The following is a 26,555-nucleotide window of genomic DNA, read 5'->3' as shown; positions in this document are numbered from 1 at the left end:
ACCTCATATTTCCAAAATGAGTATTATGAACTTATCAGCTGTAATTATATCTATTCTTGGAGTAGTTTTTTCAATATTTACATCCATAATGAATATTTATTTGTTGTTAATTTATAGAAGGTAGGGAAAAGTCTGAAAGTGAGAAGAGTGACCTAACATTTCTACCAGAAAGAAAGATGATATCTTAATTTTTTATTACCGATTTGCTCTGGATGTTCTCATTGGATTCACTATAACAGTTTTCCTATCATTTGTCATTATCTATGCTCTGTTCACTGAAGATTTATTGGGTTATCACAACCTCATCGTTTATTTTGCTGTTCCGGCTTCTGCTATCGGCGCAGTTCGGTCAATTATTACTTTAGCTATTTCAGTGGAAAGGTTGATGGTTAGTTATAAAAAGTTATGAATATTCTTTCAAAACATGCCTGAAATAAATATCTCCAGGCAACATACACTCCATTATTCTTTCACAACTATCGACAGTTATTTTCACCAGTTTTAATAATGACTGTAGCCGTTTTGTTTGGATTGACAGAACCTTCGGTATTATTTGGTTTTTGCAACCACACACTCAGTATTCAAAGATCTTGTGCTGCATTAGGTTGTGCTGTTAACCACTGCTTTTTCATATATTGGGCTACGCATAAGATGGTAACAATTTGCACACCGACGTGCAGAAAGGCAGAGTTTTTTTTTATTTCAGGTTGTTTTTGCCTTCATATTTTCGTTCTCAATTCTGGTTTGTCTGAAATTATTTGTTCTGAATAGATCAAACGGCCATGAAAGTGTTCAATTGTCGAGGGTATTTTCAGAGAAAAGGTTTTCTCAAATTCAATTTTCTTACTTTTTGAGATCAATCGTCTTGCTTTAATCGACGCTGGAATCATTTGCTTCTTTGACTTTTTGCCAAATATAGTGGCAAGCCAGTTTTCCAGTCATCCGTTTTTCTCATTTCAGGTATGTTTCATAATTGTTCCGTTTCAATGTGCCGTTGAGAAGGCAAATTGGAAATCATATGTCTTTACAGAATATTGGACCATACGGAGCAGTGTCCAAAATTTTCGGGTGCGCTATTGAAGCATTTTTAGTGTTTCGAACATTATCTCGACAGAACGCGTTGCATGAATCAGAGACGACATTCAAAACCAAAATCAGAAGATGTCGTTTTTGAAGAAAATACGACGTAGATCAATGACAAGCCAATGGTCTTCTCCTAACGTAAAGTAATATTGCACAACATTGTCTCTGATCTTTTTTCTCTACGTCTCTATTTGTTTCCATACAAAGTTGGTTCCCTTTTCCCAAGATAACAATTGCACAACACGTCGTCTAGGTCAGCATGAAATCAGAGAATCGTGAACTTAATTTTGATCTGTATATAAAATAAAGTTATGTATGAAGAAGAATCTATCCTCACCTCTCTTTACAACTTTCAACATGTTTTTTGTCTTGTTTATTACCTCGATCCTAGTTTATTTGGGGTACGAGCTCTACTGGAAGCGTCGTAACTTCCCACCTGGACCATGTCCTCTGCCTGTGTTCGGTAATTTATTATCTCTAAACAAGCCACCTCCAGGATATGAAGCTTTCGAAAGGTGGACAAAACAATTTGGAGACGTCTACACTTTTTGGATTGGTATTATATTTTTCTCAATTTGCATTAATTGATATTCTTTCAGGAAACAAACCGTATATCATGATTAACACTTTCGATAAGATCAAAGAAACTTTTGTCCGCGACGCAGATACCTACGTCAACAAAAATATTCCCCTGTCTTCTGTACTCTTTCGGGGTGGAGAGCATGGAGTAATTGACTCAAATGGTGCTACGTGGAGGGACCACAGAAGATTTGCGATTTCCAATTTGAGGGATTTTGGACTGGGAAAAAATCTTATGCAAGAGAAAATCTTGATTGAAGTCCAAGAGATTTTCAAGAGATTCGATGCATCTGAAGGGCCAGAAGTAGAGATTCCACCAGCTTTTGATAATGCAGTGGCAAATGTCATCAATCAAATTCTCTTCGGATATCGATTTATCGGGGTATGTATACTGATTTGGGATAACAGTATTTTACAGTTAATTTCAGGCGAAACAAGATGAGTTTCTGGAATTGAAAAGAATACTTCTGACACCAACACGACTATTTGGAAACTTGATAATATTCCTGGCGATGAACGTTAGCCTCATTGAGAAAATTCTGCCAGATTCTGTATATAAAAAGCCATTCATTGACTTCCGAGAAACAACTTTCGAATTTTTCAACAAACAAATCGAAAACCATGAGCGAGAAGTTGACTTTGATGATCTTGATTCGGAAAATTCCGACTACGTTGAGGCGTATTTGAAGGAACAGAGAAAACGAGAACTTCAGGGAGACACTGAGACATTCAGGTGAGCATTCTCACACGGATTGCAGTGTGAGAGATGTATTACAAAGTTCATTCGCAATTAGATTAGCACACTAACTACTTGTTTTTTTTTCAGTGATGTTCAACTTGTTAACATGTGCATTGACTTATGGTTTGCTGGACTTGGTACTACAACTAATACAACTACCTGGGCAATCAGTTTTCTCTTGCACAACCTAAAAGTTCAGGAGAAAATTCATGAGGAATTGGATAGAGTTATTGGAAGTGATCGATTGATATCTACTGCCGATAAGAATGATCTCCCATACATGAATGCGTTCATCAATGTAAGTGCTTAGTATTCAAGAGCGTAGTTTTTCGACTTTAGAAACTGACTTTTTTCCAAGTTTATATCTTCCAACTAGTCCTTTTCAGGAATCCCAGCGATGTACCAACCTGGTTCCCTTGAATACCCAACACGCAACCACCAGGGATACTGTAATCAATGGATACAAAATTCCCAAAGGAACTGGAGTTGTGGCACAAATCAGCACTGTCATGAATGACGAAAAGACATTCCCAGATCACAAAACATTCAATCCAGATAGATTTATTGACGAAAATGGGAAATTGAAAAAGATCGATGAGCTCATTCCGTTTTCAACAGGAAAGAGACAATGTCTGGGTGAAGGGCTTGCTCGAATGGAACTTTTCTTGTTTATTGCCAACTTTTTCAATAGATACGAGGTGAAAAATATTCGGAAGCTCGCTACCGTTATAAACTAGTCTCATTTCAGATTTCTCCGTCAAAAGAAGGACCACCATCTCTAGAAAAGGACAGCGTTTCACGAATTGAGCCTCGGATGTTTTCTGCTGTTTTGAAAAAGAGAAGATAATTTTTTTGCTACTGGAACTTTGAGCACTTGAAATCTCGTAAACTGAACTATCGAAGGGAATAATAATCCTTGATCCCCGACAGTCTGTTCTAATATTTTAATAAATTGAATGAATGAATCTAAACATATACAGTCAGAGTGTCAGCTCTTGTAATCCACTCTCATTAGTTCTACACCAGTCTAAAATTAAAATAAAATGACCGTAGAAACGTACGGTCTACAAAAAACTAACTATATAATATTCTGAAATCAAAAACCACTTTCCTATACTAATTTGGAATTAAAACCTATCATCACCCGACAACACCAAAACACTAAAGGCAGAAACTCCGGAACACACTCATTCACTCTGCATATCTCCATCTCTCACACTCTCCATTCCCTTTCTTATCTTTCGACTTGAAAAAGACTGTTGTCTATTAGTCTCTCGCTCGCCTTTCGCCCAGTCACAAACCATGAAACACGCTTGTCAACCGGTATATAAAACACAAACATCCCCTGTGTTTTCTCAACGGACGCAATGTTTGTGATTTTGTTTTTAACGGTGTTCACTGTCTATCTGGGGTACGAGTTGTATTGGAAGAGAAAGAATTTCCCACCTGGACCATGTCCTGTACCCATTTTTGGAAATTTACTTTCTATCAACAGTCCACCGCCAGGATATGAAGCGTTCGAGAAGTGGACAAAAAAATATGGAGATGTCTACACGTTTTGGATTGGTGAGTTCCTAAAACAGAAGTCAATTATGTTCACTGAACAACCTCATTTGTTCCAGGCAACACCCCTCACATCATGATCAACACTTGGGATAAAATCAAAGAAACGTTCATTCGAGATGCTGACACCTACACAAATAAAGTTCAGCTACCAGCTACTGAGCTGTTCCGTGGCGGCCCCTATGGAGTAATTGACTCAAATGGAGCCATGTGGAGAGACCATCGAAGATTCGCACTTTCTAGTTTGAGAGATTTCGGACTTGGAAAGAATCTGATGCAAGAAAAGATTCTTCTTGAGGTACAAGATGTGTTCGCCAAATTCGACGCCTCTGAGGGCACAGAAATTGAGATTCCACCAATTTTCGATAATGCAATCGCAAGTGTCATCAATCAACTTTTGTTCGGATATCGATTCGATAAGGTACTGATTAACTATTTGATCTGTTCATTTTACATCTTTCAGACAAAGCAAGACGAGTTCAAAGCACTCAAAAGAATCATTGATGCACCTCCCGAACTTTTTGGAAAATTGCATATGTTCTTGGCGATGAACATCCCTATCTTTGCCAAAATACTACCCACATCTATTTACGAGGCTCCACTCAAAGACTTCAGAGACACTGCTTTTGGATTTTTCAAGAATCAAATTGAAAAACATAGAGATGAAATTGATTTTGAAGACTTGGACTCTGAAAGTTCTGACTACGTTGAGACGTATTTAAAAGAACAGAGAAAAAGAAAACTGGAAGGAGAAACAGAGACTTTCAGGTGAGTCTACTATCGAGAAGATTTGTTTTGTAACCATTAAAGTGTTCAGTGATATCCAACTCGCCAACATGTGTATGGATTTATGGTTTGCTGGACTCGGAACCACCACTAACACTACCACCTGGGCAATCAGCTATATCTTGCATTTCCCCAAAGTTCAACAGAAAATTCATGAGGAATTGGATAGAGTTATTGGAAGTGATCGATTGATAACCACTGCTGATAAGAATGACCTTCCATTTATGAATGCCTACATCAATGTGAGTTCCATTATTCTGAGATGTTAATATTTATCTGAACAAGTGTATTTCCAGGAAACCCAAAGATGTGTCAACCTAGTCCCCCTCAATCTTCAACATGCGACCACCAGGGATACTGTAATCAATGGATACAGAATTCCAAAAGGAACTGGAGTTGTGGCGCAAATCAGTACAATCATGAATGACGAGAAAACGTTCCCAGATCACAACACATTTAATCCAGACAGATTCATTGATGAAAATGGGAAACTGAAAAAAGTGGAACAACTCGTGCCATTCTCCGTTGGAAAGAGACTATGTCTGGGTGAAGGACTTGCTCGAATGGAACTTTTCTTATTTATTTCCAATTTTTTGAATAGATATGAGGTAAGAAATTGATGCGTTTGGGTGAATCTTAGACTGAAATTTTCAGATATCTCCATCGAAAGAAGGCCCACCTTCATTGGAGAAGAAGTGTGCCACAATGGTTGAACCAAGAATATTCTCTGGAATTCTGAAGAAGAGAAGGTGAACACTTGGTTGTTTCGTGTCGCATTAAATGTATATTTGTTTTTATAATCGGAACTTTACTAGTAAATATTTTAAATTATTTATTCTGTGCTCAAAAAAGACGAAAAGAATTGAAACAAGAAAATTATTATTATCATTATAAAGGTTTACGATAGTGGTGGAAATTCGTTGTCATCCAGAAGACTCGCACTGCAGGCTGGGCATGTTCTCTTCGTTTCGAGCCACTGTTGAATACATCCGTTGTGATATCTTCTTTTGCATTCACACTTGATCGTCTCTTCTTCTGGATTCATGTCTTGAAGGCAGATCAAACATTCATTATCAATGAGTTCATTGGAATCGATCTCTTTAACCTTGAGTAGAGATTTGCAGATGTTTGGAATATCGGACTTCATTGTTTTCTTGTACGCGTCTTTGAACTGTTTAGATAAAATAGGGAACTCTGGGAGTTCTGGAACCTCCTCGACTTTAATTTGATGGCGTCCTCGGATCATGGCCAAATTGTTGTCTACCGCTTTGATGAATGTATTGCATTCTTTTATGAATTTTGTCTTCTCAATTTTTGAGTTTCTTCTGACAAGATCGTTATTAGTTTTCGTGATTAGAAGATCCGCCAATTCGGAACATTTTGAAACTGGATCCTCACGATGAATTATTTCTCGGACATCGAAAAGATTGAACAGAACATTTCGAATTTTCTCGGATTCATCTTTAGATTTATTGAAGCCTTCAATTGATTCAGATGAAGTTATGACTTCCAGAGCTTGAACTTTATCATTTCTGACAGATAGATGAATTTCGAGCTCCTCCTTGTCCTTTTCTAGTTTTTGTTTTTCGATGTAAAGATTTTGAATTGCGGCATCTTTCTCGATTAATTCGTTTTTCTGGTCTTCAACAAGCTTCTCCAGTAATGCAATTCTAGCATCTTCATCTTTTTCAATCTCTGTAATCTTCTTCTTCAATTGTTTATTCTCGATGTTTGCCAGCCTCAATTTTTCGTTGCTTTTTCTTGTGAATGTACTAGCTCGGTAGCACTTCGGGCAAGTTTGGGACTCTCTTTCATCTGCGGATTCCTTCTTCTTCAAACTGGGATTTTTCTTCTTTTCTTTCTTTTCTTTTCCATCGATTTCAATCTTAGGAACTTCTTCACATTTCTCTTTTTGCAATTCTTGATCCAATCCTTGTGTTGTGACAATTTCTTGCTTTTCCAATGTAACTAAATCTGCTTCTTTGTTATCTTCAACTCCGTTCGTTGTTGTCTCATTGTATTCGGTTGGTATGAATTCCAAAGTTTCTGTGTCCAAAAGAATAAAAATGAGTTGACATTCGATATTCACATTGACAAAATCGACATTCTTCATGCACTCGGCTGGGATCATTTGGAATACTTTTCGAAAAGTCAATGTATCAAGTCTTGGCAATGCGAGAATTTTATTTTCGAATTGAGAAACATCAAGTTGTTCCACCTTCATATTGTGCAACAGCTCATGCGCCATCACAATTTTATTGTTTTCGAATTGAAATAATCGAACCGGAGCTTTCACGGAACCAGTTGTTCCAATAGTTTCTGATCGCGGCAGCATAAGGAACTTGTTCCTCTCAATGAACGTTCTGAAGATTTCAATGACTTCCTTGATCCAGACGTATACTTTGAAATAGGTCTTTCCATTGTCTTTAACTGGAGCTACTACATTGAATCCTTTCAATACTTCGAGCACTTCATTTCCTTCTGTTTCTTCTTTTTCCATCTGATGCAACACATTCTTTAATGCATCGAAGATCTCTTCCAGGGACATGTATTCGAATCGCAACTTCTTCTTCTCGTTTAAATTCTCCCATCCTCCTTTGACGAACTTCACTCCAATATCACGAATTTTGAATTGAACTTTTGCAAACAGAAACATGTTAATAGCTGCCATTTCACTACCATTTGCCAATTTTTCTTCTTGAATTTTCAGAAAATAAGAGATCAGAGAGTAGGCTAAACTGCCAGCAAATCCAGAAAATGGGCAGTCCACCACCCTATCGTAAAGTCGAAGGTAGTATTCTTTCTTGTAGACATAAAGTTCTTCGGAAAAGCCACGATAATATTTTGTGTCTTGAAAGTAATATTCTGTCTTCCTGATCTTGAAATAACTGGCACTTCCAGGAAAACTGGCATACTTCCATAGTGATTTCATCATGTTTTCTGCATTTCCATACTGAGTTGATAAACTCTCCGAAAAATCAATGAGTTGTTGAAGGCTTGTGAGGGAATTGCTACCACTGGAGGGCCAATTCTTTGGAATGTGTTCAGGTGTGATCAAGTGGCGGATGATTCGCTTGAAAATTTCTGGTCGACAATTCTCGAAATTCACAACATCCATTTTGTTGATTGATGACGAGTGAGTTGAGTATCTGAACAATGAAATGAGTTAAGGGAATCCGATAATGATGAGATTTGAAGAGTTGACTAGAGTAACAGTGTATAGAAGAAAACAGAAAAATCCAGATAGATGACTAAGGAAGAGAGATGAGAGCAAATGAATGACAAAAGCAAGACAGACGGAATGAGAAGATTAGGGAAGTCTAACCTATCGTCATCTAACGTAGGTGTTGTAAAATGTGAAGACGACCATGTTAATGATGATTTTATTAAGATCATTATCTAAATGATTTTCTTGTCAGAGTTCCTCTGGCAAGATTTACCTTGAAAAGACGGCTCATGTAGGATTTTATGAAAATATAATATATCCCCTACTCAGAATTATTGTAAGACGAGAAAATTCACAAATACAGTCAGTTCTTCGAGGTCAGTTATTTCCGTTCTCAGTTTCTAACTGATTCGTTTGAAAAGGGGGTTTTGGGTGAGTGAATGAAGGGAAACAACAGGAAAATCAGAATTATAGAAAGGAATACTGAGGAACTGCACAAGATGATTGGGAATTGTGTTATTGTGGGAATACCGTGTAGTGCAAGTGAAGTGACTAATGTCATATGTGTCGTTTATGATGACTATAATTCATTGTAAGCGTCTACTACAACTGTGTAAACAAACAGAGTATATCCCTTATCTATAAAATAATCCAGAAATTTAGTTCCAGAAAAAATACACTGGTTGTAAAATAAAATAAAATTCTAAATGCTTCAAAGACAAGTCCTTTTCCGTTTTACCTGAAAAAATGATGTGACAAGATGTAAGTTTTCAACAAAACGCAATCATAGTGGATTCGTGATATAGTGTCCTGAAAATCTAGTTTTCCATTTATTGACTTGTTTTCATTTTAATGTCCAATCTGTGAATAATTTCATCAAGTTCAAAGATCTATCAGTGAAAGTGCTCCAGAACATTTTGTTTATCGGGTCTTTTCCATAGACTTTCGTCATCAAAACTTCATTTTTCACATTATCAGACTCTCCTGCTAAACATGTTTGTCATTTGATAACCTATTAATTTCTTTTCATTCGTTCATAATATTTTTGAGTTCATTCAACACTTTTGCGTGTGCCTGATCATATACTTCTCAATTTTCTTTCAAAGTTGATGCTCCGGTTTTCTTCAGATACATACTACGGCACTCTCATCTCAGAATGTCCTGAAACAGTCGTTTGTCTGAAATTTGTTTCCAAAATATTTTTTTTCGGTTGGCATGAGACAGCTTGTTCTTGACGCATGTAATTGAGAAGTAGGATAAAACTATGACTGTCAACGCATTAAATCCACTTTTTTCATTCCGGTTGATTTAAAAGGTGACCCTGTCCAACCCTCCAATTTTCATCACATTCACTAGAATGTACTCTTGATCTATGTCTCAACCCAAAACAAACAAGTTAGTTTTCTCTTTCTCTGTTCCCCTGCGTTTCCAACACCATGGGATACTTTCTAATTTCTTCTTTTTCTCTCGGCGATTCTATCTGAACTCTATTTCACTTTTCGTCCACAACATTTACTCTTTTGAACTTTTTTCAGTATGGTTTTCAACATTATTCTGGTAGCAATTGTTGCATTTCTATTTCATCAACTGATATGGAAACGGAGAAACTGGCCTGCTGGTGAGTGATATGTCTTATGATGAAATGGTTGTTATCTGTTAATGAGTTGATCTATTGGTTCGGTCTATTTTTTGGTTTTGATTTGACTTTAGAGTTTGTCATGCATCTCTAGAAGTCTTTCGATAGTCAAAATTGTTCTTGATTAGTCGAAAACCTCATTTCTAGGACCGATTCCTTTGCCTTTAATCGGAAATCTTCTCTCCCTTCGAACGCCTGCTCCCGGATACCAAGCATTTGCAAAATGGACCAAAAAATACGGAGATATCTACACTTTCTGGCTTGGAACCCGTCCGTACATTCTTGTTTCAAGTTATTCTGCTTTGAAAGAGACATTTATAAAAGACGGTGAAACTTATGCTGACAAAAAACCAATGGCATTCCAAGAAGCATTCCGAGGAGGATCTTATGGAGTCGTAGAGACGAATGGACCGTTTTGGAGAGAACACAGAAGATTTGCACTTCATCAGTTTAGAGATTTTGGACTCGGAAAAGATAGAATGGAGCAAAGAATCATGATGGAAGTGGAGGATATTTTCAGAAATTGTGATAAGACATTGGGAGACGGAGTGAATTTAACTGATGTTTTTGATAGAGCTGTTGGTAATGTAATCAATCAAATGTTGTTTGGATATCGGTTCGATGAGGTCAGTTTGAAATATCAAATAGAAGAGTAATAGTTCTCAATTATTTTCTAGACCAGAGCCGACGAGTTCCGTACAATTCGTGCTTTCTTCAATTTCAACTCGGGAGAGTTCGCTTCTTTCTCGATGAGAGTTCAATTCTTCCTTCCGTGGATGGGATATATTATGCCAGGACCTACAATTCTTGACCGTTTCAAAAAGTATCAAAAAGGTTTCACCGAGTTTTTCGGAACTCAAATTGCTAATCACAAGAAGGAAATCGATTTTGAGTTGGAAGAGAATTCAGATTATGTAGAAGCATTTCTGAAGGAACAGAAGAAAAGAGAAGCAATGGGAGATTTTGAGACCTTCAGGTGAGTTGGTGCAATTGAGATTTGGAAACCGATAGTTTTCAGTACTACCCAACTCTCCAATATGGTTCTTGATCTCTGGTTTGCTGCATTGATGACAACATCTAATACGATGACGTGGTGTTTTGCATACACTTTGAATTATCTTGATGAACAGAAGAAAATGCACGACGAGCTAGACAGAGTAATTGGAAGCGATAGATATATTACGACTGCTGATAAACCAAATCTACCGTATACCAATGCGTATATCAATGAAATCCAACGAACTGCCAACCTGGTTCCTTTGAATCTTCTTCACATGACGACAAGGGATACTGTACTCAATGGGTACAAAATTCCAAAAGGAACCGGAGTGGTTGCACAGATCAGTACAGTTATGTATGATGAAGAAGTGAGTCAACTGGAGAATCTGGGTTCGACAAGTCATTGTATCTTTCAGGTTTTCCCGGAACCGTACATTTTTAAACCAGAGAGATTCATCGATGAAGACGGGAAACTGAAAAAAGTTGAGCAACTCGTACCATTCTCTGTTGGAAAGAGACAATGCCTGGGTGAAGGACTTGCTCGAATGGAACTATTCCTGTTTATTGCTAACTTCTTCAATAGATATCGGGTTAGGACAAAAATCCTTATTTAATTATATTCATTTTCTGTTTACAGGTTGTTCCGGATGCATCTGGCCCTCCAGTCATTGATAAAGCTGTATTAGGTGGAATGCATACCAAGGAATTCTTTGCGATTCTGGAAAAACGACATGAAAAATAAATTTTGTTTTCACTATATCTACGGGATTGAAACTGCTAATAAAGAGTCTAACTATTTTAATCACTGAAAATATATTTTGAATTTGCAACGTTTGTGAACAATTCGCCTGTAACAAGAAAACAGAGTGAGTATCATGAAAATCACCTGTTACCGAAATTTCCAACAATGGTTGATCTTTAGTGAGAGAATGTATTTTCGAGTCTAGCTTCATATCTGTACGTACAGGTGGAAAATGTTAGAGAAAGTATGGCACTTTCATGCTTTAGTTTTAGCCAAACTTGACATTTATAAAGATTTGGAGGCTCTAAGTTGTATCTGCTATCATGGATACTATTGACTTCTTCCAGCCAAAATGGCTCCTGAGGTATTATGATGTTATCGGAGTGTGTTCCTTGGTGTTAAACTCCCTCGGCTTATACTTACTATTATTTGAAACTCTAAAACTTGGAAGGTTCAGATATTACTTGATGTTGTTGCAGGTAAACTTGAGTAAGAATTTATAAAATAGTAATCACTCGGTATTCAGATTTCATGTGCACTGACAGACGTTCACCTTACATTTCTCATGAAACCAGTCACGTTGTGTCCATTTTTAGCCGTTTACACTGTTGGAGCGTTATCCACATATTTTAATATATCAGCACATATTTGTGTGGTAATAGTTGAAAAACACGTACATTTCTGAGCGAATGACTTATACATTTTCAGATAATGGTTGGGTTCTTTGCGTTAATCCAGTTGGAAAGTTTGATTTTCTGTTTTGCAAAAAAACATCAAGCCCTTGCATTTGTTTTAAGAATTCACATTTTACCGAATATTATGCTGTACTTCTATTATCTAATGTGTATAATCTGCCCATTCGTACTTTGTGGCGTGCTACATCACTTGTATATACCAACAGAGCAACAGTTGGATTATATCGAAAAGGTAACATGATCTGACGGCCCACACGTATCAACGGTAGTAAAACGTTAAGCAGATCTTCAGTCCTTTCCTTGTACACGTGTAATTTCAGAACTTTCCCGAAACTCTTCCTGGCTTTCTAAGTTTGAGTCATTTTGTCTTGTATATCAAATCGGATAATCTGACTGGATTTTATTTCTGTCTTTTCATCGGAGGTTTTGGGTTGTGTTCGCTCTTTCTCTTCTTCATCATTGACATGTTGGGACTAATGAAAGACCTGAAACTGAGATTATCAACTGCCACTTATCAAAAACATCACGAGGCAATTCAAAGTTTAATGGTTCAATTCTTCACTTCTCTTATGTGTATTGGACCTCCTTGTATACTTCTGGTGATTGTTTTCATGGAGTTGAATCATGGACAACTAGCATCTCAAATCTTAATTGCATGGTTCACAAGTCATTCCTCGGTTAACATGGTCTGCTTATGTCTCTTTTTTCCTCCGTATCGAAGATTTTTCTTGGCAAAGTCGAAAAAGTTTGTGTTTAAAAAGTTTTTTTCAAATTATTGGAAATTTTCAGAAACAAAGAGCAGATTGTCCGAGTTGTTGCGTCATCAATTATTGCAAGGCATAACTAAAATAAATAGTTTCACCTTTGTAACCTTTAGATTACGTTTCATCTGTTTTCTACTTGAAACTTATGACAGGTGGAGACATGTCGCTTGTAAATATTTTTCTTTTGACGGATTAACTTCTTTCGACTCTGGAAGAATTAGCAACACAGAGGCTGAAATGAATGAAATCGATTTTTCGAAACCTGAATGGCTTATTAACTATTATCGAGCCATTGGAATCACGTCACTAGTTTTGAATTCTTTTGGAATGTATCTATTGGTTTTTGAAACTGGGCGACTAGGATATTTTAGATATTATCTAATGTTCTCGCAGGTATTCCAGGGTTTTGAATTGGATTGGGATATAATGCTTCAATGCTGCTCAATTTCAGATTATCTGCACACTGACTGATGTTCATTTCACTTTTCTTATGCAACCTATACCTTTATACCCATTGCTTTCCATATACACTGTCGGAGTATTATCTAGTTGGTTCGACATTTCATCTCACTTTTGCGTGGTAACATCGTCAATACCAACTCTCAAAAGTCCCCTGTTTAAGATAATTTCTGGCTTCATTGCTTTAAGTCAATTAGAAGGCCTAGTTTTTTGTTTCGGTATGAAGCATCAGACTGTTGCCGATATTCTGAAAATCCATATTATTCCAAAACCATTGTTGTATTTTGGATATTTCAAATGTTTGATTGCACCGTTCATACTTTGTTCAAGTTTACAATACATGTATATGACAAGAACTGAAATGTTAGAGTACATTGATAAGGTGAGCAAATTTGATAAATCAACATCTTAGTATGTTTTTTTTCAGAACTACCCTCAACTTCTCTCCAATTATTCCCATCTCACTCATTTTGTCCTTTATCTAAACACTCCAAACCTAAGCTGGTTTTACATTTGTCTTTTCATCGGTGGTTTCGGATTATTCTCATTGTTTCTTTTCTTCATAATAGATATATTTCGAATGATGAAGCAATTAAGATTGAAAATTTCCATCTCAACATACCAGAAGCATCATGAAGCCATTCAAAGTCTACTGGTTCAACTCTTCACATCAATATTATGTCTTGGACCACCATGCGTTTTGGCGGTGATAATTTTCATTGAAATTAAACACGGACAACTGGTTTCAATGGTTCTTATAGCTTGGTTCACCAGTCATTCATCTGTCAACATGATATTTTTATTTGTGTTTTTTCCTCCATATCAAAGGTTTTTTGTCAGAAAAATAAGAAGAAAGTAAGTTGTTGGTATTGTTTGAGAACAGAGGTATCTTTTTTCAGGAAGCGAATCCAAAGACGTATAAATATAGCTGTTTCTTCGGCAATGATTTGATGTGGAAAAAACTGATAACTTCAAAAATAAATAATTTTCAGGCTGGTCTAAATACATTTGTTGATTTATGTTTGCTTTCATTAAAGTTTTGCCTGATCATGTTTGTATTGTTTTTTTAATTTCAAGTTTCAGCTTATCGAGATGTTCACCTTGAGCTCTGAAATTTTTATCAAAGTTGCTCGCACAATGACAGGTGAAATCAACAGCCCGTCGATGCTTTGGTTTTACGATTTCTGAAAATGTTTTCATCTGTCTTCTCATTCTCGATGACGAAGATAATGTTCACGAAGCTGTCTTGGTTTTGTCCAAGTTCACACGTGTCTTGTGAACATACTCGTCTTCCTATTTTCATCGCCTGTAACTTTACTCAGTTTAGCTTCAAGAAGCCTAATCTGTTTATTGACCATTAAATAAACTAGTTCTCGGTTCAAGTTGTTCATAGTCCTTGATTTATTCAAAAAATCAACTTAGTTCGTAGTTTGAATTTTTAATCTTTTGGTGACAGGTGGACATGTATCCAAACAGCTTCGTTTACTTACCCACTGACACATGATTCGAGCGTGAGAACATCTCCTATCCTTTTTTTCTATTTTTGCAGAAGTTGAATTATTCTTCACAGAAAATGCGTATTGCATGCTCTGCAAATTTCTTAAACTTCATATCTTCTCCGGATTCGTTATATCTGATTTGCACAATCATAGCAGTGACAGAACTTCCATTCCATATTATAGGAACGTATTGTATCATTTCAAAGACGCCTGAACGAATGAAAAATGTAAAAACCAATATGCTCATCAAACATTTTCCACTATTTTAATGAGTTTATCAATGAGTTTTTTTATTATTCCTTATATGATGCTTCCCGCATTAGCAGGTGTTCCTCTAGGAATTTTATCAAAACTAGGAGTTCCTGTACCAGCTCAAATGTACATTGCAGTGACTGGCCCTGCTGGTAAGAAATCTCTAAAGTATTTTGTAATATCAGTATTCATTTTCAGTAACTGGGGTCACTATCCTGTCAGTTTTTGAGAATCGGTTCGCTTTATTGACCGAGAAAATTGAATGGAGAAAAATCAGATTTGTTTATGTTTTATTAAATTATTTGTCCGGTCTAGCGGTTTTTGTTTATCCAATGTCACAGACTCCGGATCAAAATTCGGCGAGAAAAGAGTTGATAGAAGTAAGTGTGGAGATGAGTTCTAGAATTTTAGGATACGGTCAGTGGTTTTCGAATTCTTCTCATGGTATCCCATTACAGAACTCTCCGTGTTTTCTTGAACTATTAGGCTCCTACACCAATTCAATATTCATAATCACTCGCTCCCCAATGACTACTGCAATTCCAATGATTATCGAAATGGTGCTTATTATTTCTCAAGTAACTCTCATCACTATTCTAATATTTCGGTCTCTATCAAATCTGAAATTCCGACTGTCCCCAAATACTTATCAATTGCAACGAAAGTTCATGAAAGCCTTGACCGTTCAATTCATTTTGTTCATCACGGCTCTCGGAGCACCGGTCAGTGTATTCACGTTTTCGATGCTACTGGCAGACTATGATCAAGGTATTAACAACTTGTGTATAATTGGTTTATCTCTGAATGGATTCATTTCAACGACATCAATGATACTGTTGCATCAGCCGTATCGGGAATGGATTTTCGGAGTTATGAAGAATAACAGAGTAAAGAAAACTCCTGATAGGAGTATCGCACCGTTTTGAATTATCTGTCTCCAAACATTTCATTTCTTGTGGAACGAAATGTATCTGTCGACGTTAATTTATTGGAACTGACACTTCCTTGATTTCCAATCTTATTAATCATATCGAATAATGGGAATAATAATTCTTAGCCTGAAATATCACCTGGCTTATATCCAGACCAATCAAAGTAAAATTGATTAACCTTCTCCCTTCCGCTTTTTGATATTTTCTGATCTTTCGCAAGTTGTTATTCAACTGAGTTCAATTCACACCTTCTATACTCTGTAATTATGTTTAACTACACGTTTCAAAGAAAAGAGACAAACGACGTATGTGCTCACCAACTATCTTTGAAACTTTTCTGAGATCACGAAATGTCGCAGCTTTGCCACGAAGGTTTATTTCATTTTTTGTCATCTCCGGATTCGTTGAAATCAATATGTCACATCATCACATTTATCGAAATCCCATTTCATTTCTTCGGTGTGTATTGCATTGCTGCAAAGACACCGAGAAGAATGCGAAATGTGAAAAGAAGCATGTTGATTATGCATTTCTCAATTATTTGTTTGAATCTTATCATGAGTTGTCTTCTGATTCCCTTCATGATGGTTCCCGCATTAGCCGGAGTCCCATTGGGTTTACTCGAAGATTGGGATATTCCATTGTCTTTTCAAATGTATCTAGCAGTCACGGGACCAGCTGGTAAGTGAAAAAAACAGATCTTCAGATGTTGGAAAGGTCATTTTCAGTCACTGGAATAACTATCGTGGCAGTTTTTGAAAATCGATATTTTCTTGTTTGCAACAATTTCTACTGGAGGAAAATTAGGATTCCTTATATTTTGTTCAATTATTTAACCGCTTTCTTATGTTTTCTATATCCAATTCTACAAGTTCCTGACCAGAGTATAGGACGACAAGAACTCAATAAAGTTGGGATTTGTTTCAATACCTCTTTCTCATTATTTTAAAGTATTTCAGAGTTTTCCGTGCATTCTGAAACAGTCGAAGGTTGACATAAACTCAGTTTTTTTCTTCACTACAGAGACTTTGACCACTGCAATCCCCATGATATTTGTTATTTTTCTTGTTTTCGTTCAAGCCATCATTGTTATATTGTTAATTTATCATTTCTTCTACACGGAAAGATTCAAATTGTCTGAGAACACGACACAGATGCAGAAGAAGTTTATGAAAGCATTATTTGGACAGTTTTTGTTATTTGTTATGATACTGGGGGTACCAGTTAGTGTATTCACTTTTTCCATGTTCTTGGACGATTACAATCAAGGTAGATTTTTGTCATGAAAACTCGCGAAAAAAACTTTGAAGTTATTTTTTATCGGCCGATCACTACAAACTTCAAAGTTTTCTTAATATTTCTGAGGCATTTTCAGGTCTCAATAACCTATGCATTATAATTCTTTCGCTGAATGGCTTGATTTCCACCAGCGCCATGATCCTTCTACACCAACCTTATCGAGAATGGATACTTGGAATATGTAATAAACGGTCTAGAAGGAGTTCAATTATTACTTGTGTTGTTCCAGTTATGTAATAAAAGTTTCATTTTAAATCGAGCAACAATAAAACTTTTTAATTCGAGTAGTTTACTGGGATTCTTAAGAACAAAAATCCGACTTCTGACTTTATCATCATACCAACCAGAATAATCATTCTAACACCTCATCAAACACAACCCAGCAATAACAGGAAACGAGTAAAACTCAAGCAGGCACGACTATGTTCTCGTCTTTTCTCATTATTTTGTTTCCCATTCTTTTTGTATTCATCGTCATGGGCCAGTTCGAGGTATCTTCTATATCTGATAATATTTCGAGATGTATTTATGTCTCAACTATTTTTTTTAACACTCTTTTGATCTACCTCACTGTATACCACACAACGCAAATTGTAGGAACTTATCGGAACATGATAGTTACTTTTGCGTTATTGGGTATGTGGTTTGCAACTTCTGATATTCTTGTGAGACCTGTAAGTTATGCATTGTTCTGAGAAACTAATATGTTCAAATGATTCCAGTTAATGCATTCTTACAATGGTTGCTTAGCTTATTTTACATTAGGGAGTACATTTCGACATTCGAAAGTAGCTGCTGAAAAAGCGTTATGTTAGTTTAGAAGATGGAAAACTAACGCCCTGACCGACTAATTTCAGTACTGTACTCCACAATGTATGGAGTAATTATTGGTTTTCTTGCTGTTCAATTCAAATATAGAGCTTGTGTCCTAGCCAAACAAAAGTGGATAAAATACTTCGACGGTTGGAACCTAGCTATCTGGACAATCTACACATTTTTCACTGGATTTATATGGGCATCTGGTGTACAATTATCGTATCCTGAAGAATATACTTACCAGTATTTGAAAAATGAAATGATGTTTCATTATGGTGTGAATGTTCGAAACGTTGCACTCTATGCAGAACTGGCTTATGTGAGTCTCCAATTCGTTTACAATATTGAGTATCGATGGATTCAGAGTGAAGACAACAAACTTCGATGGAAAAGTGTTTGCACGTTGGTCATGTTTATCACTTTACTCACAATACAATATTCAATTTGTGTAGTTTGTGGAGTGATAATGTATCGACGAATTCAGGGAAATATGTCTACCTTCTCTAGTCAGCACGAGAAACTCCAGAAGCAATTTTTTGTGGCGTTGTTGTACCAGGTAACAATGTATATTACATTAGTTAATTTCCGATTTGGGACGAGTCTTGTGCCGTCTAGCTTACTTCTTACTGATAGATACGCGAATTGTTATGAATTCAACAAGTTAATCTGAGGGATCATCGCCTGTTTCCAGGTAGCTGCTCCCTTCATCTGTTTCCATCTCCCCTCATTTTTCATCTTCGTTTTTCCGTATCTGGATATGAAAATGAGTTTTCACTCTACCCTAGTCATCTATGGATTCAATATCTATCCTCTCGTAGACTCACTTATTCTTTTGAGTGTAGTTTCAGAGTACAAAGTGGCCATGAAAAGTGAGATTTTGGTATATATATATATATGTATTCATAAGAAATTGGTTTCAGAGTTCATGAAGTTTTTGGTCCATGAATGGAATGAAACAATCAGACGAGATGGAATTCCAGAACCTTCTTTGTCTGTGGTTATGACGAGAATGTGAATACAATATGTTGTTTCTCTTCGTTCTAACATTTTTTGAGAGAAATCCTTAATCAAAATGAAGAATTTTATTTTTCAAAAATGAAGCCAGAAATAGCATAATTTAATCGGCAAATAGTTTTTTAAACAACCAGAAAACGGGAAAGGAAGAGAGACAGAGACTGGTTTGGGGGGAAACGGGAATGCGGGCAATATAATGATTTGTGGGAAGAATGATTGTGGAAAGCAATGAATGAAACGGGATCGATGATTTACGAAATACTTGAAAACGGAAAAAAACATAATTTAAAACAATTTGGACGGGATAGAAAGGGTTAACTGGGATCATACTCATGAAAATTATGCACAGCAAAAAATAATGAATTTTGGATAAAAATGAAACTTTAAATTAGCTGAGTGAAGACTAAAAATGTTAGTATGAGAGCAAAATGAGTAAGTTAGTCGATCACTTCTTTCTGCCCTTTCTTCCAGTCTTTCCACGACCAGCTGACAGTCTAGTCAATTGTTGTTTCAATGATTTCATTCGTTCTTCTTTCAATTGGGCTGGTGTTAGGACAGGTTTTTGTGGTTCAGGTTGGACCAGCGGCGTGTTTTTGGGGGGATTTGGATTGGGTTGAGCAATAGCCATTGTTGTACCTTTCCTCTTATCAGGAGCCATTGGAGCTGCAGAGGAAACAGTTGGAGGAGATGGAGCGACAATGCTTGGAATGAATGGTTTGTATTTGTAGCCGAGTGGGAAATCTTTCTAAAAATTAGATGAAGATTAAGAATTGTTGCTGTGTTTGGTTCTCCGAAATCAGTTGAAAAAGTCAAAAGTTAAACATACAACCACCGATCATATGAATAACTTACCGTAAAAACTGTAACGGAGGCGCATGCGGCTCTATTTTTCAAATTTCGTTCATAGGTGCACCTCTATTACAGGGGCGCCTCAATTTGGGGTTTTCTTTTGTTTTTGTTTTTCACGAACTTTGAAAAAGCATGATTGAAATCCAGAAAAAAACAATTCAATCATATCAAGGGTGCTCCTCTTTTAGAGGGCGCGCCACTATTATTCAAAGCGCCTTTCAGGGAGAGCCTCTAAGGGGGCACTTCTATTACAGTTTTTACGGTACTTCGTATTCTTTTGTGAATCTTGGTGACTGTCTTTCCTCAGCATTCGTATAGTATGTTCGCCATGTTTTATTTGAAATTTGATGGAAAACACTGTCTTCAACAACTCCATTCTTGTGAACAAGTTTTTTCCGTGGTAATCTCGTATGACGTTCGTACTCGTTTTTTGGCCACATCTCCAATATTCTGAAATGTTTCATATGGCTATTTATGTTATCGGGTTTAAAAAAAACCACTAACATTGTTATATGCTGAATTCTGGGGCTTGGAACAGGTACTCTCGACCAAAGAAGAATTGCTGGACGGTGTTTTGCTATAATTCTTTGCATTTGAGTGGGATAATCATCGAGAAGAGCACGAATTTGCGGAGCTTCTTTGGTGGTAGCTGAAAATGATATTTCTTCTTTCAACCACACCGCTTCGCTCTCAAAACCTCACCATCAATAACACATTGCTTGAGAAGATCTATGAAAGCTTCATTCATTTTCGCCTCGAAGTAAAAGTCAACAATTTTGACTCGCTGAAAAACATCAATCTATTTTCAATTCTGATACACAAAAACTCACGAAATTCATTTGTATGCTATCCCAACAACGTCTGTCGTAGAGTCCTCGTAGAGCAGAAACTGTTAGAATGGGTGAAAGTATGTTGGGAAGTGGTTCATCTGGCCTCAGTGTTGAATAAAGTGCTGGGATTATACGATGACAATAGATAAGACTCCCGTCGCTTGTTACTACTGGAATGTCATAGTTTGAACCTGGTGTGTGTCCAGCCAAATGAGCCAGCGCCTCGAGATTAATCGGTTTCACGTAGCCACGGTACCTAGTTCGACCGCGACGCCTGAAAATCGTCTGTTTTATACTTGAAGATTGAAAGTTCCAAGACTCACATATAACTCTGTGTATGCACCAAAAGCATACCCAATTGTTCGAAGACTGTGAGCCTGTACTTCTCACATCCCTCAAGATCCGTTACACCGTTTCCGATGAAATGAGTTTGAGCAATGAGTCGATGGATTCTCTTGTCATTCGGGTACACCTTATTCAAATCCAACACATTGTGTTCGTTGATGTAATGCAATAGAGCTGGATATTGAGCATTAAGAATGGTTCGACAAGTTTGTATATCCAATCTCGTCGGTTTCAACGTCGGATCTCTATGCTCGAGTAGGAATGTCATTCTGATATCCAATTGCTCCTCGAGTTCTCCAGGATTCAGAAGATATCCTTCTCGCAATCTATTCTCTAAGAGTTCCCCAGGATTCAATGATGGATAAATGAGTTCATCGTCCGGAATCAAATATTGGCTTTCTCTAAGAAAACTCAAGAACAAATCGTCTTTTGGAATTGACACAGCTGGATTATTGATGACAAACCATTGATCATGAATATACCAAATTGTGTTGATGAGGCTGAGAATAATTATTTATTCAGGAATAATATGTAGTCCTGATCTATGTGCAAAACTGAAAATACTTACTACTTGATCATTATCAGGTTGCTTCGTTCATTACTATCAAATCTAGAATGACTTTTCCACCTAATTATTTGGCGGATGAAGTCTTTGAGACACCACTTCAAAGCAGTAGCTCGATATTGTCCTCTGAAAACAAGTGTTATCTTTCGTTGTGACTTACATCAGCTTACTCGGTCAGAACGTCATCTTCAGGATCAGAATGAGCCTTACGGAACTCCAATGGGATCCAAATATTTGTTCCCGGATAGTTGACTCTCTCAAATTCTTCAATCAATTGCTTAAATCGGTGTCTTGCTAAGAACTCCATGTTATCAGTTTCAATGAGAACATCAATATCCATATCGAAACATTTCGGTGGTCTCGCCGGCAATCTCGGAGTGACAGCGTAGCAGAGGAAAGAGATGAAGTTGGCATATCGATATTGTTTTTTTGTTCCTTAGATTTGATTCATATCATTTTTTTTGTGAAAAAAAGAGTACTTACTGCCCATGAAATCAATTTTCAGTTCTTCATCCAATAGACCCGAATTCAATAACTGATTAGCTTCTCCAGCAAGATAGTCAATGTTGAGCTCCATACTTTTTTCTTTTTGACATATTGTGTATTGGCTTTGATCATAGCAATTCTCAATATACTTCTCAACAGTTTCGAACATAAACTTATGAACATGTTCTCCGCGGAAACGGTTTTCCAGCATTTCGAAATGATCAAAGCCAATATAAGGGAAGTCTCCGCACTGAAAAAGTGTTGAAATTTTTCGATTCTTTACTTTGACACTTTTTCATGTGATCATCATGACTCAACACTCACCTTCATCAGAACACTATCTCTACCACTAGCAGCAATTCCAGTCGCAACGAATGGTGTTGGAGTACGGTATTCCTGAAGGAAAATTGAAATTGGTAAATCTTAGAAAACAGCTGTAGACATACAAGTAATTCGACGAATAGGATATAATTGTCCAAGTTATGCTCATCACCATCGTTGTTCTCTTTCAACATCATCATCATAGTTCCATGATAGAGAGCGTTTTCGTGGAGGGCCCAGAGAGTATCTGTGATTTCTTTGTATATTGTCTGCAATTAATCCTGTTACTCACTGTTTGTGATGTTCTCGATTCTGAGATTTTTGACTTCCTGACCATCCAGCAGATAGCAAACTGGTCTCTGTTTCACATGACCTGGATTCAACTCTGTCCAATACCCCGGATAAATTTGAATGAGGTGCGTTAGTCCAAGAATTTTTATGGTCACCGCATTTTTGCCGTCATCAAGTTTGTGCCTCATGATAGTAGTGTATGGGCGGGAGTGACAAACCCAAAAATTGGAATTATGTGGAAAGTACTCTTGAACTTTTTCAAATTCAGCATCGTGTATTGTCTTCAAGTATTCCTTAGATAATTCATAATTACCGACAAAATACAATCTTTGGTTTGTTTCGAAAAGAGTCCCGAACTCCAATACTTTGAATCCCGTAGCACGCTGCAAAATAAAAACATAAAGTTGTCATGTTCTGAAATATTTACCTCTCCGGGCTTAACCATAAAATCACAACGATGTGGTTCTGAATTGTCTATTGTTTCTGGAGGTTGAGGGGCAATCATGTAATTCTTCCAATCCCCACATCCAAAAAAGCGTCCGTCGTGAAGCCAAAAAATAGTATGGTTCGACGACATCTTCATTTTATAAACTGGAGGAATATTGACTTGTGTTGGAATGTCCACGTAGGCACAATCCTCCGCATCCAGTCCAAGAGTCTTTTTGAAGTTGAGACCAAATCCAAAGACACGAGGTTCAGCATCTGAGATTTTTTTTGTTCTATTTAAAAATGAAATTTTAATAGAAATTTTCTCATAAAATGTTGAACTGAATCTTTTTTACGGTATTCACTAGTGTTTGTCTTCATTTTGTAAAACTTTCTAAATCTTTCTCAGTATTTTTAATGACACTGAACTCAGTATTGAACTCAGTATTTTTAATGGCACGAATAGTTCCTTACTTCCTTTTTTTTAGTTTTCAAAAATTTTCCTGGTTACTCAATTAAGTGAAATTCGGTTTGTTATCAAATACCATGAAAACAGAAAGATAATTGAAACTTTTTCATAAAATTTCATGTTGAAAGTATTGAACTCACTCATAGTTTTTATCAATTGACGTTTTCTATGTGGAGTCAAAAGTGTCCTAGCCGGTGCAAACGACTGAAGAAACGTGCGTCTCCGTATTTCTTCATTCAAATAGAAGAGAGTAGCGTCACTGATTTTTCTTCCCTAAAAACTGATGTTTTCTAATTTTTTTTAAAGTAGAAAATGGATACTCACGTGATACTGGTTTATCAAATTCTCATACTTCAAATCAGGAGACAGATAAAGAAAGCAATTATGAGCAATATCGAAAATTGGTACATCATCGTTGGTAACTGAAAATTGGGGCATGTTATTAAAGTAGTATGTATGTGCCTCCTTTTAGAGTTCTTCGAAACTCTTGTGAGTCAAAAGACATTTCTTTGTTTTTCTTACTTTTGCACGCTTCTGTTACTGCATCCAGAGCCTCCAGTGCACCAAGCATGTTTGCAGTTTTGATGCATGACTTGTACTTTTCCTTCAACGCAACTATATCTGGTGGACGAGACATTTTGGTCTGAAACTCAATGAATTTGGATGAGAAGTTGAGAAACAAGAAAAAGACAAAACATTAAAGTTTCCATCCAACAATTTTCCAGAAGAAACTGTTATAAAATGAAAATTGAAGCCAATTAATGCTTTTAATCTATAGGAAAAAGGGAAAAAGAGCAGTGGAAGAAGAAAAAGAATAATGGAGAAAGCTAGTCCACGGCCCGGTCGCGGTTGGAATAGAGTGAATGAGAAGAAATGGAAGATCCCCCTCATCCTCAAATATACGAATCTTGTGCTTTGTCTTCAATCTATTTTCCAATTTGCTCGAGTTTTATCTTTCGAAAACTGTAAGAAGCTTCCAGTTAGCAGAAAGAAAATCGATAGATTCATGCCACCTTTCCGAAGCCATCTGCAGTGCCCTTCGATGAAAAGAGGGGATGAGAAAGGAGGAGAGGTTAGAGAAATAAGACACGGGGACTGAGACGACAGGCAAAAGGGAAAGAAGAAAAAAAGAAGAAGAGGGTAATTAGTAAATGGTAATAATGCATATATATATATATATATATATATATATATATATATATATATGTGGCTTTGAGCAAAGAGCGTGTTTTCCTCCAGCATTTATTGAAAAAATGAAAGAGCGGGGACTAGGAACATTTCCGGAAACCTTGAATATTAATCTTCTTTCTGACACCTTGAATATTAATCTTCTTTGTGTATATAACACTATTTATGTGTTGGTGCTTTTTTTTTTATTCTTCAATTGAATTTTCAGTTCAATTGTCTTACAATTTATTACTGAATTCTTGCCAACAATCCGAGCCGTTCCATCGGTTTCTAGATCATTTGTCTGTGGTTTTTAGAAAGGTTTTTGTTGAAAAATAATGTTTTTTCCTTATGAAAAAGTTTCCAGGTTCCCCGTACGATTGCATCCGCCAACCGCCGTTGTATGTGCATCGAACACCAATTGAAATGGTTTTTTGTGCAATACATGATGACGCAAAGTCACTTCATAGTCATCTGGCATGCCAAGGGACAGCGAATCTAGTCGTGGATGTTAGTTTAGAGTTATTTCTGTATCTTGAAAAAGAGAAAGTTCATATTCCAGGCGTGCACCCATATTTGGAATGGAAGTGATGTTATTCCAATGTCAAAACGATTGAAATCTTCAGTCAAAGTTTTTTTTGAGATATTCAATGACTGGACATTGTCTAGCTATTTCGTACCGTCCGTGTTTTTCGAAACTGGCCAGTTCTGTTGATGGAAAGTTTATAGAAGTTCCACTGAATCAAGAGAATCCTAAAATTGAAACCGCATTGCCGAGAAGTCATAGTAATGATGAGTTGGAAGTGTCTTCTGAATGAATGGATAACCTGTGATTTACAGAATCGTTCGATGAAGCGGATTACACTAAAACAGTTCGAACTGCAAGCTCTGCTATTGATCAATATTTCACTGGTCATATTCTCTGTGGTCTCGTTGTTCTCCACTATGAACCGATTCCAAAATCTGTGACAGTCATCGAAAAATTAGATCAAATCTGCGTGCGACCGGTTTATTTCTCGAAAGAAAATAGGTTGAGAAGTCGAGTTTTTGCTGAAAAATTGGGAATCGAAGCAGGTTGGAATTGTCACATTTATTGGCCGAGGAGGATGCAGCGCCCACGAGAAAGACGGACGTGGCTCATGAACAATTCGTGAAACAGAAACCAGCAAAGTCAAAACTATGGAAACGAATTGCATTGTGAGTCCAGAGTCATCCATAGAGAGCATTTTAATTACTTTCATTCATTTTTCAGAAGTGAATCAAATCTCGAATTCCTCGATTGTGAGTCATTAATCCGCGGGTATCCTTCACTTCGAAAGATGAGTATGATTTCTGCAAAAATGGGTCCGATTCCAAATATAGAACGTCTTCCGACAGGAGTTCAAAATGTGAGACCTCATTTAGAAGAAGTTGGCAATGTTCCACTGGTGGCTGGATTGTTCACGGATTCGACGACTGCGGCGGTGGAGGAAATGGTTGAATGAGCTAATCAAAAAGCGACGGATACGACAGTTCACTCGGGAACAGAGGAGAACGAAGTTTGAATTCGATACGAAATTGGGAATGAATTCACCGTATTAGATTAGGTTTTTAGTTGTATAAAATTCGGGTTAATTGCTCTAGTCGTCCACTTATCAACCCTTTCACGTGTACCTATGTAGAAATATCATCTTCTGCTCTTATCTGACTGAAGGAATCTACGTGTTTTGTGTCATGATCTTCTCAAAATCTGTGTTTTACGTGATTTCGCTGGAGAAAAGCAAGGAGAAATGATCGATTCTTC

The 26,555-nt window shown here is 36.8% G+C and overlaps 8 protein-coding genes across 8 annotated transcripts; 7 read left to right on the top strand and 1 right to left on the bottom strand.

The window, feature by feature from the left end:
• Window positions 1-1,440: 1,440 nt before the first annotated feature.
• On the top strand, window positions 1,441-3,248 carry GCK72_019475 (uncharacterized protein; the record flags this gene model as incomplete). Its single annotated transcript, XM_053733042.1, has 6 exons — window positions 1,441-1,639; window positions 1,683-2,044; window positions 2,091-2,395; window positions 2,489-2,699; window positions 2,788-3,099; window positions 3,150-3,248. 6 exons carry the CDS (start codon window positions 1,441-1,443, stop codon window positions 3,246-3,248), a joined length of 1,488 nt encoding a protein of 495 aa, XP_053581955.1.
• Window positions 3,249-3,768: 520 nt separating this feature from the next.
• On the top strand, window positions 3,769-5,503 carry GCK72_019474 (uncharacterized protein; the record flags this gene model as incomplete). The annotated part of the gene is made up of 6 exons (XM_053733041.1): window positions 3,769-3,967; window positions 4,024-4,385; window positions 4,428-4,732; window positions 4,782-4,992; window positions 5,047-5,358; window positions 5,405-5,503. 6 exons carry the CDS (start codon window positions 3,769-3,771, stop codon window positions 5,501-5,503), a joined length of 1,488 nt encoding a protein of 495 aa, XP_053581954.1.
• A 145-nt stretch (window positions 5,504-5,648) lies between these two features.
• Window positions 5,649-7,868, bottom strand: GCK72_019473 (uncharacterized protein; the record flags this gene model as incomplete). The annotated part of the gene is made up of 1 exon (XM_003115226.2): window positions 5,649-7,868. The coding sequence occupies one exon, from the start codon at window positions 7,866-7,868 to the stop codon at window positions 5,649-5,651; it is 2,220 nt and encodes a 739-aa protein (XP_003115274.2).
• A 1,584-nt stretch (window positions 7,869-9,452) lies between these two features.
• GCK72_019472 (uncharacterized protein) lies at window positions 9,453-11,293 on the top strand (the record flags this gene model as incomplete). Its single annotated transcript, XM_053733040.1, has 6 exons — window positions 9,453-9,534; window positions 9,700-10,178; window positions 10,230-10,528; window positions 10,571-10,919; window positions 10,968-11,141; window positions 11,189-11,293. The coding sequence occupies 6 exons, from the start codon at window positions 9,453-9,455 to the stop codon at window positions 11,291-11,293; spliced, it is 1,488 nt and encodes a 495-aa protein (XP_053581953.1).
• A 323-nt stretch (window positions 11,294-11,616) lies between these two features.
• GCK72_019471 (uncharacterized protein) lies at window positions 11,617-12,835 on the top strand (the record flags this gene model as incomplete). The annotated part of the gene is made up of 5 exons (XM_053733039.1): window positions 11,617-11,772; window positions 11,820-11,948; window positions 12,002-12,220; window positions 12,309-12,733; window positions 12,778-12,835. 5 exons carry the CDS (start codon window positions 11,617-11,619, stop codon window positions 12,833-12,835), a joined length of 987 nt encoding a protein of 328 aa, XP_053581952.1.
• Window positions 12,836-15,014: 2,179 nt separating this feature from the next.
• On the top strand, window positions 15,015-15,888 carry GCK72_019470 (uncharacterized protein; the record flags this gene model as incomplete). Its single annotated transcript, XM_053733038.1, has 3 exons — window positions 15,015-15,114; window positions 15,161-15,342; window positions 15,421-15,888. 3 exons carry the CDS (start codon window positions 15,015-15,017, stop codon window positions 15,886-15,888), a joined length of 750 nt encoding a protein of 249 aa, XP_053581951.1.
• A 563-nt stretch (window positions 15,889-16,451) lies between these two features.
• On the top strand, window positions 16,452-19,024 carry GCK72_019469 (uncharacterized protein; the record flags this gene model as incomplete). The annotated part of the gene is made up of 7 exons (XM_053733037.1): window positions 16,452-16,575; window positions 17,791-17,867; window positions 17,916-18,003; window positions 18,051-18,328; window positions 18,374-18,565; window positions 18,701-18,878; window positions 18,930-19,024. The coding sequence occupies 7 exons, from the start codon at window positions 16,452-16,454 to the stop codon at window positions 19,022-19,024; spliced, it is 1,032 nt and encodes a 343-aa protein (XP_053581950.1).
• A 6,099-nt stretch (window positions 19,025-25,123) lies between these two features.
• Window positions 25,124-26,256, top strand: GCK72_019468 (uncharacterized protein; the record flags this gene model as incomplete). Its single annotated transcript, XM_053733036.1, has 5 exons — window positions 25,124-25,282; window positions 25,399-25,558; window positions 25,613-25,779; window positions 25,875-25,969; window positions 26,025-26,256. The coding sequence occupies 5 exons, from the start codon at window positions 25,124-25,126 to the stop codon at window positions 26,254-26,256; spliced, it is 813 nt and encodes a 270-aa protein (XP_053581949.1).
• Window positions 26,257-26,555: the final 299 nt, after the last annotated feature.

Source organism: Caenorhabditis remanei, chromosome V, assembly GCF_010183535.1.
Source record: "Caenorhabditis remanei strain PX506 chromosome V, whole genome shotgun sequence".
NCBI lineage: Eukaryota > Metazoa > Nematoda > Chromadorea > Rhabditida > Rhabditidae > Caenorhabditis > Caenorhabditis remanei.
This window is presented reverse-complemented; position numbering and strand designations above follow the sequence as displayed.